The sequence below is a fragment of the Helicoverpa zea genome, chromosome 11 (genome assembly GCF_022581195.2).
Source record: "Helicoverpa zea isolate HzStark_Cry1AcR chromosome 11, ilHelZeax1.1, whole genome shotgun sequence".
Lineage (NCBI taxonomy): Eukaryota > Metazoa > Arthropoda > Insecta > Lepidoptera > Noctuidae > Helicoverpa > Helicoverpa zea.
Window position 1 is genome coordinate 11,127,517 of NC_061462.1, and position 14,774 is coordinate 11,142,290.

General features: G+C 35.2%; 1 protein-coding gene across 4 annotated transcripts; it reads right to left on the reverse strand.

Moving 5' to 3' along the window:
* Positions 1-494: 494 nt before the first annotated feature.
* Positions 495-13,977, reverse strand: LOC124634249 (lipid storage droplets surface-binding protein 1). Of its 4 annotated transcripts, none has more exons than XM_047169715.1 (9): positions 13,870-13,977; positions 6,139-6,254; positions 5,520-5,705; positions 4,519-4,699; positions 2,741-2,928; positions 2,014-2,195; positions 1,645-1,711; positions 1,464-1,562; positions 495-1,146 (listed from the first exon to the last, which is right to left on the reverse strand). In XM_047169715.1, coding segments are annotated over exons 1-9 (1,128 nt in total). In that variant the 5' UTR covers positions 13,871-13,977; the 3' UTR covers positions 495-1,038. The 4 variants fall into 4 exon arrangements, with proteins under 4 accessions (XP_047025671.1, XP_047025669.1, XP_047025668.1 ...); XM_047169713.1 differs by lacking the exon at positions 13,870-13,977 and adding an exon at positions 7,821-8,062 and having other exon boundaries at positions 4,519-4,696; XM_047169712.1 differs by lacking the exon at positions 13,870-13,977 and adding an exon at positions 7,821-8,058.
* Between the last annotated feature and the right edge of the window lie 797 nt (positions 13,978-14,774).

The following is a 14,774-nucleotide window of genomic DNA, read 5'->3' on the forward strand; positions in this document are numbered from 1 at the left end:
ATTATACTGTGACACAAATGTTAGGTACTTACATAGTAAGCATGTTGCGGACACTCTTTCAAGAGCTCGTTTAGATTCATTTTATTTTATTTTGCCGTTTTAAAGTAACGGCTACTTAAATTGTATATTTTATCCAACAAATATCATTTCGCCGATATAAAAAGTTGTATAAAATAAGGAAAGGCGAATGGTTGTAAAACCGACAAAACGGAAATGTCACCGACGAAGAGTAAAAAGCCAGCGTTATAATTAGGTGAAAGAAGATATAATTCTGCCTTTGAACCTCCTTTCTCTATATTTCATTTTGAAGTGGACAAAATGGCGACTGCTAGTCATGGGTCAAATCTAAAGGTAAGGTAAGGTCTACATACTACTAGGTATGAGGTACAATGAGCACTAGATCTTTCCATACCTGTTATAAAACATACTATCCTCTGAATTCGACTCTAGGTTCTTGCCCTATCTTATATTTCTAAATAAATAAAAATCTCGAGAAAAAGGTATAAAATTTATTCCGTCATGATGCAACGTTTTCAAGATGTTAGTTACGGTTTTATTGTCATGAGGCCCATGAGAATATCGTTAAACAACAAGTTACATTTATTTATTAAAATTAGGACAAAATTATTACATTACAAGTTATAACAAATGAATTCTTACATAATGATTCTCCATTCTACCATCTGTCTAAAATTATGATGACAATGATGATTAAATCCATAATTCTATTCTACTCATTCTTAAAATCTACCTATGATTAAATATTTTTATTATTCGGATAACAGAGTATTATAATATAGCTATCAGATCACTATACTCCTGCCGATCAGCCATAGCAGCTTTAAATGTTCTTACCACAGCCGAATGAAAATATATTTCAAGTAATATAAAAGTTTTTAACTTACAAGAATCATAGAAATACATAGAAAGTCCTCAAAAACCTTACTATAATATATTTTTATTTTACACATTTATGGAGAAAACATAACAAAATAATAGGCAGAGTAATATAAATTGTCTAAAGCTATCGTAAATAAATTAGTTGAGTCCGTTAATGGCCGCTAAGTCGTCCCGCTGCTCGTACGTCGACCGCGGCGCTATCTTCTCGCGTTCCTCGTTTCCCGCCAAGAAGATGGCCAAGTGTTCCTGGAAAAGAGCATAATTAAGATATTACGAAGGAGTACTGGAAACTTTACACATTACATAAGATTCGCATCAGGGAACTTTGTAGCTATTCTGAAGTTAACCATTTGACGGATCACACATGCGCAGGAGTGTTTTAATATTTTATTTTACTATTTGAAGTCAACAGCAGCCAACTTCGAATAAATGCTCAAGGAGTCAAATCGCTAACTTCAGAATGGCAAAGTTACGTGGTGTAAACTGTATCATGTCTTGATCATGGCATTTCAGTTTTATCGCTGTTACATGGTAGTAATAAGAAAATTGTTATGAAGTATTACCAAGTAGGTTTTGGACGCAGATTGTAGGTGCTGCACCAGTGTCTCCAGCTTGCTGCGCCACCCCTTCACTTCGGACATCGCTGTTTCCACAGGAACAGTCTGTGAATAAAGGAACATTAATGTGGAATGTTCTAGAGCCTAGCCTCTATAGTTTATTGCCTATTAGAAGAAATGTTGTTACCTTCATGAGGGCATCAGTTGCAGCATTCAGGGTCTTGGTAATGAGTTGAAGACCTTGGCGAACGTTCCTGGGACAATTAAAGGTGTTAGAGAACTTTTACATTCAAAAAATCTCTCAGTACACTACTCATGCCGAGACCGAACAGACCGAAGTCTGAAAATATTATTTACTTTAGGTACTAGATTTTTTAATCAAAATAAGATTTAATTGAGTATTGTCCCCACTGTATTGACGATTCCCCTTTTTGAATGATTTCAAGAGTGAAAGTGCATCGGTTTTAAGAATAATTCCCTTAAGCCAATTTCCCTATATTCCCCATTGTTACCCAGTTCTGTTGCTATATTTTCCCTGCAATACTAGTGCACTCACTTGGGCAGATCATTATGCGTGTAGTTAATAAGGTGCACCATCTTGCGAGCCGTCTCCCGCGCCAGCAGTACCATCAACTCCTCAAGCGTGGCGGGCCGCGCTTGGTTCTCTGGCTCCGCTTGGCTGAGGGTCGCGAACAACTCCTTAGCCTTCTGCCAGGCTAGCACCGGGTCTGTTGCAACCTGGATATGGGAGAAAAAACTTGGTTATTTGTTTACAGTAGCTATAGTTCGGCCATTCAGAGAATGCGTTCCTGACACGTCGCGATTGAACTGACGACGTAATAACATTCATTGATTATTGATATAATAATGTTGTTTTAATGCTCCTCAATTGTTAAAACGGTAAACAACCAGCAAAAATATTTTTATCGTAACTGCAACGCCATTGCAAAGTTACGTCGTCAGTTCAATCGCGACGTGTCAGGAACGCATTCTCTGAATGGCCGAACTATAATGAGGTTTTGTGTCCGATTATATTATCGGCAGACAAATTGATTAACTTGGCTTCCATAATTAAAAATTTCTTGCCTTCTATAGGGCCCATATTTAACTGGTTCTAACAAGAAATGGAATAATGAGCTTGTTTTTGGAAATTCCTAGAGGATTAAAGTTTCCTCCTGACTGAGGATTGAAAATAGTTTTTTAACAAAGTGTATCTGTCTCAATTGTTGATTTGGAGATATTTAAGTAGTTGATTCTAAGCATATAATTAACAAGTAACTCACCAACTCAGCAACATAGGCGAGCACATGTATTTGCTCTTTAATAGCTTTAGCCTCAGCGAGGGCCTGCCGTGTGAGGCGTCGCTGCAGCTTCCTGCCGAAGCGGGCGCCGTGCTGCACGGTCTGCGCGGCGCGGGCGCGGCCGCTGTCCCCACTCTCCGCAGCCTCCGCGCTCGTCACTATGATCACCACTATGGTAAGGGTACTACGTTAGGCGCTCCCTAGACTCTCAATTATATTGCGCAATATTTCGTATTGTGCAAAATGAAGATTGCGCAATGATTTATAGCAACTTAAAATAGCAATTTTTTAATTGTAATATTGCACAACCTTATTTAGGTCTAGGGGCCGCCTTAAACAATGAAACAGTAAATTGAAAGTGTATGTTACGGAAATATTCAAAAATGGTGAAAGTGATTATTGTCATCGGAGTCGGCAATAAAAGATCCATAATAGGGTATCAAAGTTTAATCATGCTAGTTATAGTTAAGAAATGTTTAATAGACGTAGGTCAAATTCAAGACTTGTGCCTATCTAGTAGAAGAAGAGTAGCAACTAGGTATGTAACAGGTGACAAGCGTACAGAACCATAAAACCGCTATCAGCATGAATGGGCACAGAGTCCACACTATCACATCTAAGTAATTTGTCATCAATACCAGACAAATATCAGTCAGACCCTACAGTTATGATCTGTTCATTAATTAGGGACTGCGCTGATAACACGCTGGTTATTGCTTGGACTAATTATAGAAGGACAATAGGTGATATGCTTCCGTTAATTAGGCGGCCAGACGGGGTTCAGACCGAAGTTATCGAGTAACCTTGCGACCGATAGTTTGGACCTGTGTACATGCACTCAATTGGAACCGTTATTGCTCATATTTCGTCTACTCGATAACATTTTCGTGATTTATGTTGTGTGTGATTTATTACTTATAATTTAATACTGCCGGCTGGTTACAGTTTTGTATAATTGTCATATTATATGTCCGTCTTTGAAGATATTTAGTACTTTTCGGTCGAAAATGGTAAACAATTTTAACAGATATAGGCACCTACATTTAGCATTATCCTTCAAGATAATAACAAAGGAAATTATGAGATCATTCAACTACTTACTTAGATATTTGACAAAATTATCTTTGTGTGTTATTGGCTGATCTGAATACGTAGCTGTACCTATCTTAATAATTTATCTTATCGCATTATATTGGATACTTCGATAATACTCATAAAGGATTTGTTAATTATAACAACAATGAATAAAAGCTATTTTTGCATTCTTACGAAATAGGTAAGCAATAATAATTTACCTATTTACTTACAAGGAAAATGCAATTTGTTTGCAGTAGGTACCTGATTTACTTTTTCCTCTACAAGACTGACTAGATTAGACATGTGCTGTCTCATCATTGATATACAAAAAACCTTCGCTAGTTAACAGATAGGTAAGTTTTGTATAACGTTTTCTTTTGGAAGGACAATTAAAACCTAAGTATGCTAGTTTTCAGATACACATGGCTTTTTTTATAATGACCCAGATACGAAGAAATCATCAAATGACCCCTCCATGTCTCATGTCCATTAGCAGGTGAGGGAGTGTCATGTCCGTTAATAGGTGTGGGAGTGTCAGACTTTTATTGACCAAAATCTGTTATGTTCCTTCTTAAGCCCTCTATGTACCAGGGCCATGGTAACTCTTTCGAACCATCCCGCAGCCAAGGCAGGGATTCCAGCTACGTTAATTAACCATCTTCTAGAACCTTCTAAACACTCACCGTCACTAGCATCCTGTGGATCCGGCGGGAGGTACTTGTCCACATACTTGTCAGCAGTGGTCAGTGCCCTGTCTAACACCGTGGCAGTAACTGCAGTTACTCTGGAGTCTAGGACGGCAGTACCCAGCTGCTTCACCGAGTCCGTACGACGTAACACGAAGCGACGGGTCTCGGAATACATCTGTTTGGAAAGGAAGTGACGTAATAGTACATGGTGAGGTTTTAAACGATAGCTTTTCAAGGAAAACGATGCTTATGTTCGTCTCCTTCCTAAAATAGTATTGCAGCCCAATTTTTGCCAAACGGATGGCGGCATGCTACTTTTTTTCCAGCCCATGTGGCCATGTCCCTAGTGCATCTCCGCCACGCGCTGACAAATTATTTCTGCGCAACGTCTCGCTCGATTTTTCTCAACCACCAAAAAGTTTGGTACCTACTTTTTGCAAAAACGCACTGACAAACAGAAAATAAGGTAAATCAAGAGGTTAACTTAATAATGATCGGAACAAGATTGAGATGTGTGAATATTTATTAAACATGACCTAACGTGACCTAAACCGGAGCCGATAACTGTGAATATCGATGTTGTAATCGGCAGCGAATGCAATCACTCACCCGGACATCATCCACTTAAGTATAACAACATCCTAATTTACTGTAAGAAACTAATTGTCACATGTTTTAAGTCACGAATATTGTGCATGTAAGTTCTTGATAAGGATAGTAACTTTTTTACCATATTCTGTTGATAACCATTGGTAGCAAAACATGTACCTAACGTGTATGATGTATTCTGTAAACTGGTTTTAACTTTTGGGCTAATTAATTCGAGTGGTAGTGAGTTCAGAACCCATACAGCGTACCTTCATGAATTAATAGATCTCCTGATAAATAATACCAGAAGCTACGCAGTACGAACGCAATAGTCTAGTTAGCCGGATAGAAAGAAATTAATAATGTTTTGGCCAATACCAATAGGACCACTTAATAAGGATACTTACTGCTTGCGGCGGCAGGTTGATAGACGGCACAGTCTTCTCCACAACATCGAGTGACATGCAAAGGAACTTATCCAGCTGATGGATAGGCGTCTCGAACAGTAACACCGCTGGGAGTGCCAGCTGCACACCGGTGGCTAAGGACTTTTCTCCCAGAGAGAGGTACCAACGGATCAAGGGGTTGGATTCCTGGAGAATCGTGTGATGTGTTAATGGTAGAAGGAGATAAAGTAGAAAAACTATAAAACAGAATGGTGTTGGTCTTCAAAAAGTCGATACCATCCAGGACTTTATGCATTCAACTGGACAGTAGCTTACTTAACGTTCGACTTTCACATCGATGCGTTTGTTGGGGAGTCGCTTTAGATTTAAGTTTCGTGTAAACAAATAAATTGCACAGAGTTTCGGTTCTTATCCATATTCTACAAAATTTTTGCAAAGACACAGCAATTGTCAGAGAGTACCCAGACGGAGTATAAATAGATCCGCTTTTAAAACACATCAATATTCTATTTTATCAATTAAGATGCCTACATCGAATGACTCGCATATCGTTAACATTTCAAGGACTGCTGGACTAGTTAACTAATCAACAACTTAATTATAACAAACAGATAATTACCCTGATCTTATGGTAGACCTTCTCGGTGACTTCGATGCCGGAGCCGACGATAGGAATGGCGGCCACTCGCTGCACCACCTCCAGCTTCGGTATACTCGGCTTTTGAACTTTTGCCACTGTCGACAAAATAGAAAATGAATAGATGCTTCGTTATAAGTTAATGCGGAAGTAGGGACAGTTCTCAAAAAATTCGATGGCGACCCCTACAACAGATATGTCCCTATTTTTATCTACAGAGTGTTATGTGTCAAAGTGAAAACCTGTCGAACCTAATTGAAGAGAAGCAATCTTTATTCGATACGGATAAGGAGAAAAGAAATCATATTCCAATAAAAATCTCAAAACATAAACGATACACCGAATATCGATGAACTACGATAGTAACTTGCTATAAGTTAAATTAGAATGTTGACCAAAAAACTTTTTACAAAAAAGGAAAACCGATAAGTAATAGTTCCTCCTGAGTCTTACCAATCCTACAATTCTAAAAACAGCTTCAACATTGGTTCACGTTAGATAACGTGAGATAATCCCGCACATACACACACATATAAACAGGTCTAACTGAGAACCTCCTTTTTAAAGTCGGTAAAAAATGCAGTGAACATGACTACGTAAATTGCTACGCGCTGTAGTATCCTCGCAGTCATTCGTAACTACATACATTATGTAGCTCATTCTTGTGCTACCTCTATATGGCCGGTTCATAGTTATGTATGTTTGTGGGATTAAAAATAAAATAATGAATGAATGTGTTGTAATGAAAAAGGACCCAAATCCAAGCAAAGAGTTTTAATAGATACAGAATATGTTCCAGCATTTATACGTATAGGATGTTTATAATATCGTTGTTCACACGCGGTGTAATGTAACCCACTCTAAGGCTCTAGACAGACGGACTGCATTTCAACTGTAATCCAACTGAAACGTACAGTCCGATTGCAGTTCAATTGCAGTCGGCTTGCAGTCGTGTTCTGAAGTTGATTTGCAGTTCTATTGCAGTCGTATCAACTGCATTCAAACTGCCGTTGAACTGCAAATTTGCAGTTGGATTGCAGTTGAAATGCAGTCCGTCTGTCTAGAGCCTTACTGACGCAAAATAGACTCAAGATAATATTGTTGTTTCTCATGTTTTTTTATAGATTGACATGGCACAGTAAAGAACTACGTATTGTTATTCAATAAACTTGAATGCATTGCAGGAACGTCGCATTAACCTTATCGTTGTTTTGACAATACCTTTGAGATGTTGTGCACGGACAATTAAGCAAGACTGGGAGCACATATTGTTGTTTTTGTGTGTGTTAATAATACACACTGGGATTATGAAATAAATGCAACAACTGTCATTATAAAATAAAAAATTCGTGTGCGATGGTTTTATTAAGTTTTATGTAAAATCTGTATTATTACTATTAATAGTATACGATTGAATCTTACTATACTAATGTATAGTATTTTCTATGGGCCTTGATGAAAAACAGTCCTCAGTAGGCAAAATTATTTGTAAAGCCTTTCTAAAATTAATTGGCTAAGTGTCACTAAGGTTTTGTTTTCAAATAAATCCCTATAAATATTACCTTGTTTAATTAAGGTGCTTTTTGCTAATTTGCAATTTATTATCGAAAATAATCTAAATCAAACCAAGTTTCCCAAAATAATCAGTTAATAAATCAACAAACCTGGTGGTGTCCCTATACTTTCTTTAACAGCTTTCAAATAAGCTTCAGCTTTTTTAGCTATGGAACCACTCGTTCTTTTATTCACACCCAAAGTGCAAGTGCCATTGAAACTTTTTTTAATCACGTCACCATTTTCCGCCATTTTTGTCACTGTGATTTTCGCGTTCGCGGTATATTCGATTAACATTCGAAATTTGAAACTCTTTTTTTTATTTTATTTTTTAATGGCCCTATATTGACAAAGGTGTTGATTGTATTTTTTCCCGAGACCGACTGTCGTTTGTTTCAGAACTTTACATGAATACTGTCATTGTTTATTTTATTGCAAAGGTTATCGTTGAGGTGGTGAGTTTTAAATAATTCCAATCTATTGGTAATGAGAGGTTACGAATAACTAAAGGCCATAGAATTAGGTCATATTTAATTATAGAAATGATTAATTCATCTGTAGTAATCCTCAATGGTCAATACTTTGTATGTATATGTGGTTAATAAGTCAGCAGTTTCATCAATTGGATATTTTCTTATTATCATCATTGTAATTATGTTCCGCGCATTCGATTGCAGAGAAAATTTCATAACATGACTAAGTCTGTGGAAAACTTAATAAACAAGAATAGTAAACATGTAATAATATTGTTTATCGCAGTTAGGATTAAGTCATGCTCACGCGTGATCTTAGCACTCGTGAGTTAATTCATCTCGTGATATTACAGTAAATTGACTTAGACCCGATTTCACAGGTTACCGATAATATTTCAGTTAGTTATCTGATAGTTAATGTTATCTGCCAGATAAGAACTGCTGCTAAGAAATGCTTATAATTTCTGCCCCATAATATTTCTAACAAGAGACCCGTGAAACCAAAAGTTAGTAAATAGTTTATCAGTCAGAAAAGTTCTTGAGAGGCTATCAGAGACTTTTTCAGTAACTAGTGAAACTAGCCAATAGCACAGGTGTATATTTATTCATACTCTTTTAAAAAGTGTTTATGGTTCAGAACTGGCCAAAAACTAATAAGTATTTGACTAATGAGGTGGGTGTTTGTGTTTACACCAAACTGTGATAGGTATTATCTAAATTCTAAATTATATGTTACGAAACCCAGTTACCTCTGTACGTGACAAATATCTAACTCATAATTCGGTCATAATGTGTTGTCTCCCGGAATCGAAGTTATCTTTACACTTTGTACCGTCAAGTATAACTTTGTTTTAAGTACATTAAGTTAGTAAGTATATCGAGTGCATGTAAATATGTGTATCATTCTGTAGTATCGTGACCGTGACTCATTTGCGGTGAAATGAAAAGTTTATATTGATTGTTAACTTTTTTATACACACACTAGTCCAAGGCTGTTACTACGTGCGCTTACGTCTGTTGAAGTGGAAGCTCTGTGTGTTGTTTTCTACACTTTCAAACTAAGCATCGTAATATCGTGTTCATATTAGTTCCTAATTTTGAATAAAAGAAAACTTTCTTTTTTCGGTATTTACAAAATGAGCTATTATTTATTTCAAGAAATTACTTAGCTGAAATTAGTAACCCAATTTTTTTTTTGTCATTTCAACCAAATTAGAAAAAGAGGATGTACGTAGGTATACTTTGATATTTTATCATAAAAAAATAATTTTAAATCATAATTTTGACATTAAAAATATTGGCAAATACCTACATTACAAAAAATGGATTTGAGCGTTTTAAAAGTAAAATAAATGTTCTATTTTATAAGAAGGCTGTTTTGATGTGCGTTTGCTGAATTTTCGACATATAGGAAAAATGGCGGGAAAAGAAAAACAAGCGTTAGTTTGTGGTTTCTTGTGAAGAAAACATAGACATAATATTAGTAAACAGGACTGCGCATATAAACCCAAAAAACGAGCCGAGTGAAACAGTTAGTACGGAGGCTGTCTGTCCCTTTCTAATAGGGTGACTATGAGATTAAGCTATGTGAGACAAATCCGAATTTGCTAAGATTATTAAACACAGATTAGTATTGAAGTTTTAACTTACGCAGTTTGTGACCTTAAGATACTAATAAAGGCTTTTAATAATTAGCGGAAATTAGCAGTATAAAAGCAGGAAGATTCGAAGTGAAGACTGTTTTTTTTGTATTTCTACTTCATATATAGACTGCTGAGCCATTTATGTCGCCTTTCTTCATTTTTTGGGAAGCTATAACAATAGTACAACAGTTTTAAAATCCATCACCCATATTTTGACTCGTTACAAGAATTCATGGGCACCCTAGTTGTTTGGTTTACGAAAATGTTATTATTAGCTAACCTGTGGAACGATATATTGCAACCACCATAGGATTCACTTTTGCAAGTAGAAACGCAACACTTTTTCACCATTTTAATAGTTTAAATTGATTTAATACAAAAAATATAAACAAAATTTTAAATGCTGATTACGCGCCAAGAATGTTCAGGGTTACCGCTAGAAAATAAAAAAAAGCAAAATAAAAATTTATGTTGTTTATGTTTTAATAATAAATACGAATAAATTAATGCGATTGTTATTAATTTGTTGAGTTACAATTGTTAAAATAAGATAAAAATATAAGTGATTCAATTGTTTTTGGGAAGACAAAACTTTTGATCACAACATTTTTTTATGCTGGCAAGGTGTTAGAAAGAGACAAACAGCCTCCGTTCGAACTATCCCTCTCGGCTCGGATTTGCCTCTGTGTATTATGCAACCAATTTAGTACCTTATTGCGTTAGAATAGAGTTCATTTTCGTAAATATATATTTTGAGCGTGCGCAATCTTGTTTAGTAATATTATATCTATGGAAGAAAAATAAATATTTATCAGTGTGCTTTGCTTTGTAATACGCTGTTAAGTTACATTAGATGCAGAGTAGATATATTCCCAATATTTATCGTAATAGGACCCACGAATTTAAGGAAAACTACCGCCAAAAATCTTCATGGATACTTAATTTTCCCAACGAATCCGTAAGTGTGTTGAAAAACTTCGTTTGATACCCATAGCTATAAGTACCTAGTTATATTTTGTATTGTTTATATGTTAAAGTTATTTTTAAACTAGGTACTGGCATATCCCATTGCATATCCCTTAATGAGAGCATGTAAATAAATAAATATGTTAAATGCTTATCCATCTTTAGAAACCTGACGCCCTTTCATATTTTTATTAAAAATCGTAAAATTCTCCAATAACATCAGCCGTTTCTTATCATCAAGTAAACGATGATCATTCGATGACTATTTGCCTAGGAAATGACCTTTGTCCGTGGCGTTCACACAGCGCGATCACTAATGCATGCGTTAACAGTAGCGTAACTATCTGTCACAGAGGGTCAAATAAGCAATGGATTTGTTTAACTTCACATTGTGTTGATAAGGTGGTGTTAGATAATGTTTGTAAGTACCTAAGTCTGAACGGTTTTAAGTAGGTACAAAATAAGTACACATCGAATGGTAACTGGGTATCCAAATACCTACACTCTAATAATTGAGTTGATAAAAATAAACTATTCAAGTACATTCTGAGAAGGAAGGGCAATTTTTTACAATAGCACGTCATTTTGATCCAAATAAAAGTAGTGCATCAATATTCTAAAACAGGCTGGTGCAAAATGTATCAATCATACGTTGGAAAAAGCTTTCATTTTGTAAATGATGGTAAGTAAATGCTAAACTTTACGTCCGTCTTTGTTATGTAAACACATAAAAACAAAATACATGTCAATAAGGTATGAATTGTTTTACTCCCCAAGAACATAAGCAAGGTATAAGTAGTTGTTCTAATAACTCGTTTTGGTGATCCATCGATCATATATAGATCACGAGCATAATATGCACTTAATGATTTCAACTTAAGACCAGAGCAGACTATTTATAATTTTCACAGTACTTACTTAAGTATTAAATCGACCCTGCTATAACCACTCAAGCGTCCGAGGTGACAACTGTCACCAAAAAAATTCTTGCCTTAAGCGTCCATGGTGACTACAGTATCCGAACGACATCGTTCAGTTTAAACGTGTACAGCGCTATAACCAGGTGGTATTAATATAGTTGATTGATACTAGATGGCGCGTTATGAAATTTGTCATCTGTGAGTTGTGATTTTTTCTGTGCAATGGCAACATTAAATTTATAAAAAAATATATTGAAGTGACAGTTCGTCGTTTTTGACAAGTGACTTTTTTGTGTGTGGAGCTCTTGACAAAAATGTGGTAAGTTTCTTGTTTTATACCTTATTTAGATTGTTATTTTATATCAAAATAAACGTGAATAAATTTCCTTTACGAAATATGTATTATTACGACAATTTCAAAACGTTTACATAGTATAATTTAGTTGGAAAAGTTATACGATCACTACAAGATCATCGTTTGATACTTTTCTATTGTTTACAGTGTATTCTAATTGGTTATTTTTGTTAAATAAATGCAAAATATACGAGAATCGTTCACTATTAGCACGTTAATGGCCATTTACAAACGAAATACATTGAGATGGGGTCTATAATGATTAAAATGTTAAGACGTTATTCATGATTTTAGTGTTGGTGAGCCGACTCCCCTTGGACTGATCTACTTACAACGTAAATAATGGTTTGTGCACACGGAGCGTTTTATGATCAATTTGGGAATGTTTTGTGGTTTGTAAAAAATGGGGCTTTACTGAGCTTAGGCCCTTGCGCATTATAATGTTTGTTACTGGTTTTTTTTTTTCAGTTTTACAGTGTCTTTTTTTTACTGTAATACCAATAACCACTTTCTTTTTTTCTATTTAACATAATTTGTATAATAAAAAAGGATATGTAATAAAATTATATAAAAGTAAACGTTTAATTAAAAAAAATTAATAAAAAAATTCATTAAAACAACCTCGTCGTGTGAACTCGCTATTAGCCGGGCGGCCATCTTGGCACATTTTTACGTCGCCCGAGGCCCAGTGACCGCTTGAGAAACACTTAACTTTGTTTATTTTTTCATGACAGAAAACTAAATATTTATATTAAGATATTGGTATCATTTAAAAGAGTATATCCTGTACTAATATAATAAAAAACATTGTTACCAGTAACCACTATATTTTTCTTATAAAACTTTGAATAAAAAAAATATACGATATTTTTTTTGATATCCTCAACTTTATACTTTATTATCATCCTATAATATTAATTAAAGTAATTTACTTTTAATCAAATAAAATTTTACGTTCTTTTAGCTTTCCGTGAGTATTTTTTATTCGAATCTAGCTATTGTAGTTTTTCAGTAGTAATCGTTTTTGTTGAAAGAGTCTCGCTTGGTCGTAAAAAAGAAATTGACATTTCATACGCGGACAGGTGGGCCGAGAATCACCGCGCGGCTTGGACGCTTGAGTGGATAAATAAATATTTATAAATGGCTCTGTTAATCAATATTATTGTGGCACATTGAGAATGCCTCGATATACTTCACTTAAACTTCACTCAAGGTCCCTTGCATGCTATTTTGGTAAAGTAATTAAGTACTATTTAAGTAGTAGTATGAGTTTAAGTTGTTTATCAGTTGTGCCAGCATCCATTACACGGGCTATTCAATAGTTTTAAATATTCAATAGGGTTAAATCAGCGTGTGTGAAAAAGTGCCCCGGTATTTAGGTAAATCATGATTTTTTACACTTAATTATATACTACGTAGACAGCCTACATACCTACTCAATTACCTTTTACAATATTATATAGGAGGTAGAAGTAAGATGGTATGGCAATAATTGCATGAAATCACCAACACAGAAGAAAATCCGCCAAATATAAATACTATAACCTGTGGCTATATTTATAGAATCATTGGAAAATCCTTATTTTCGAAACCCGGTATAGAAATCAGAAAGTTTATAGTAAAACCTTTGAGTCTATTTGTTTATTATCCGCATAAACAACTACCTAACAGTTTTTTTTCAATTACCCACTATTATAATAATCTTTTCTCAAATTGCATAGAAACAAACGAAAATCAATAAATAATATCAACAAAGTAATAAAACATTATAAATATTTATGAAAGTTAAAAGTAAAACTTACTTGTGTACAGATAAGGGTGCGTTGATACGTGAACGATCTGCTCTCGACTGAGATGTGCGGTGCGCGGGCGCAGCTCAGGCTGCCCACCAGCGAGCGAAGCGGACCTTATCACGGGTCAGTTGTTGTTGACGGTAATTGATTTGTTTACACGATTTAGACTAATTACGTCGTTTGATTTAGTTTTAGGTGATTAACTTACTTTTACTACCTTGAGTAGAATTGGCTTTCTCCTGAGCATTATTTTTATACGTTACATTAAATCCTCATAATAATAATGGATGTTTTTTCTAGTAACGTCCTCTTTACTGCTGTGTTCAGTTCCCTGTTCACGTGCGCAGAGTCCGTACTCGGGTCGAGTGAAAGAATAGCGTTGATAAGAAAAAGAGATAAAAAACCTATTTCTGTTTATATTTACCACCCTTTTTATCATCAACGTGTATTTTATTTTTCAATGAAATAAAGTATTAATGGATACCTACTGAATCGTCATAGCGTTAAGATTACTTGTAATTATTTGAAAAGTCATTTTTTGACGTCATGCATGGTCAGTTCATCTTTGTACATACATCGTATCATATCCCATTAAAAAAAAAAGTTTTCTGGACTTTTGTCGAAAACCGAATAATTTAGCTAATTACACGATTGAACATATAAATATTGACGTGCCAATACGTGTATGTGCCACTGATATGTTAAGGATCTTATCAATTAAAATATTTCGGCATTTTTTATATCTGACTCACAGCTAGTAGTTTGCCAAAGCGTCTCACATCAAGAATTACAATTAGACACATTTTTGTGTGGGAAATCACCAAATAATCCCTCCCGCTTTGGAGGCCGCTTTGGGTGACAGACTCTTACTGACTAAAACCCACCATGTTCCTTCTTTCCAAAGGACTTATCTT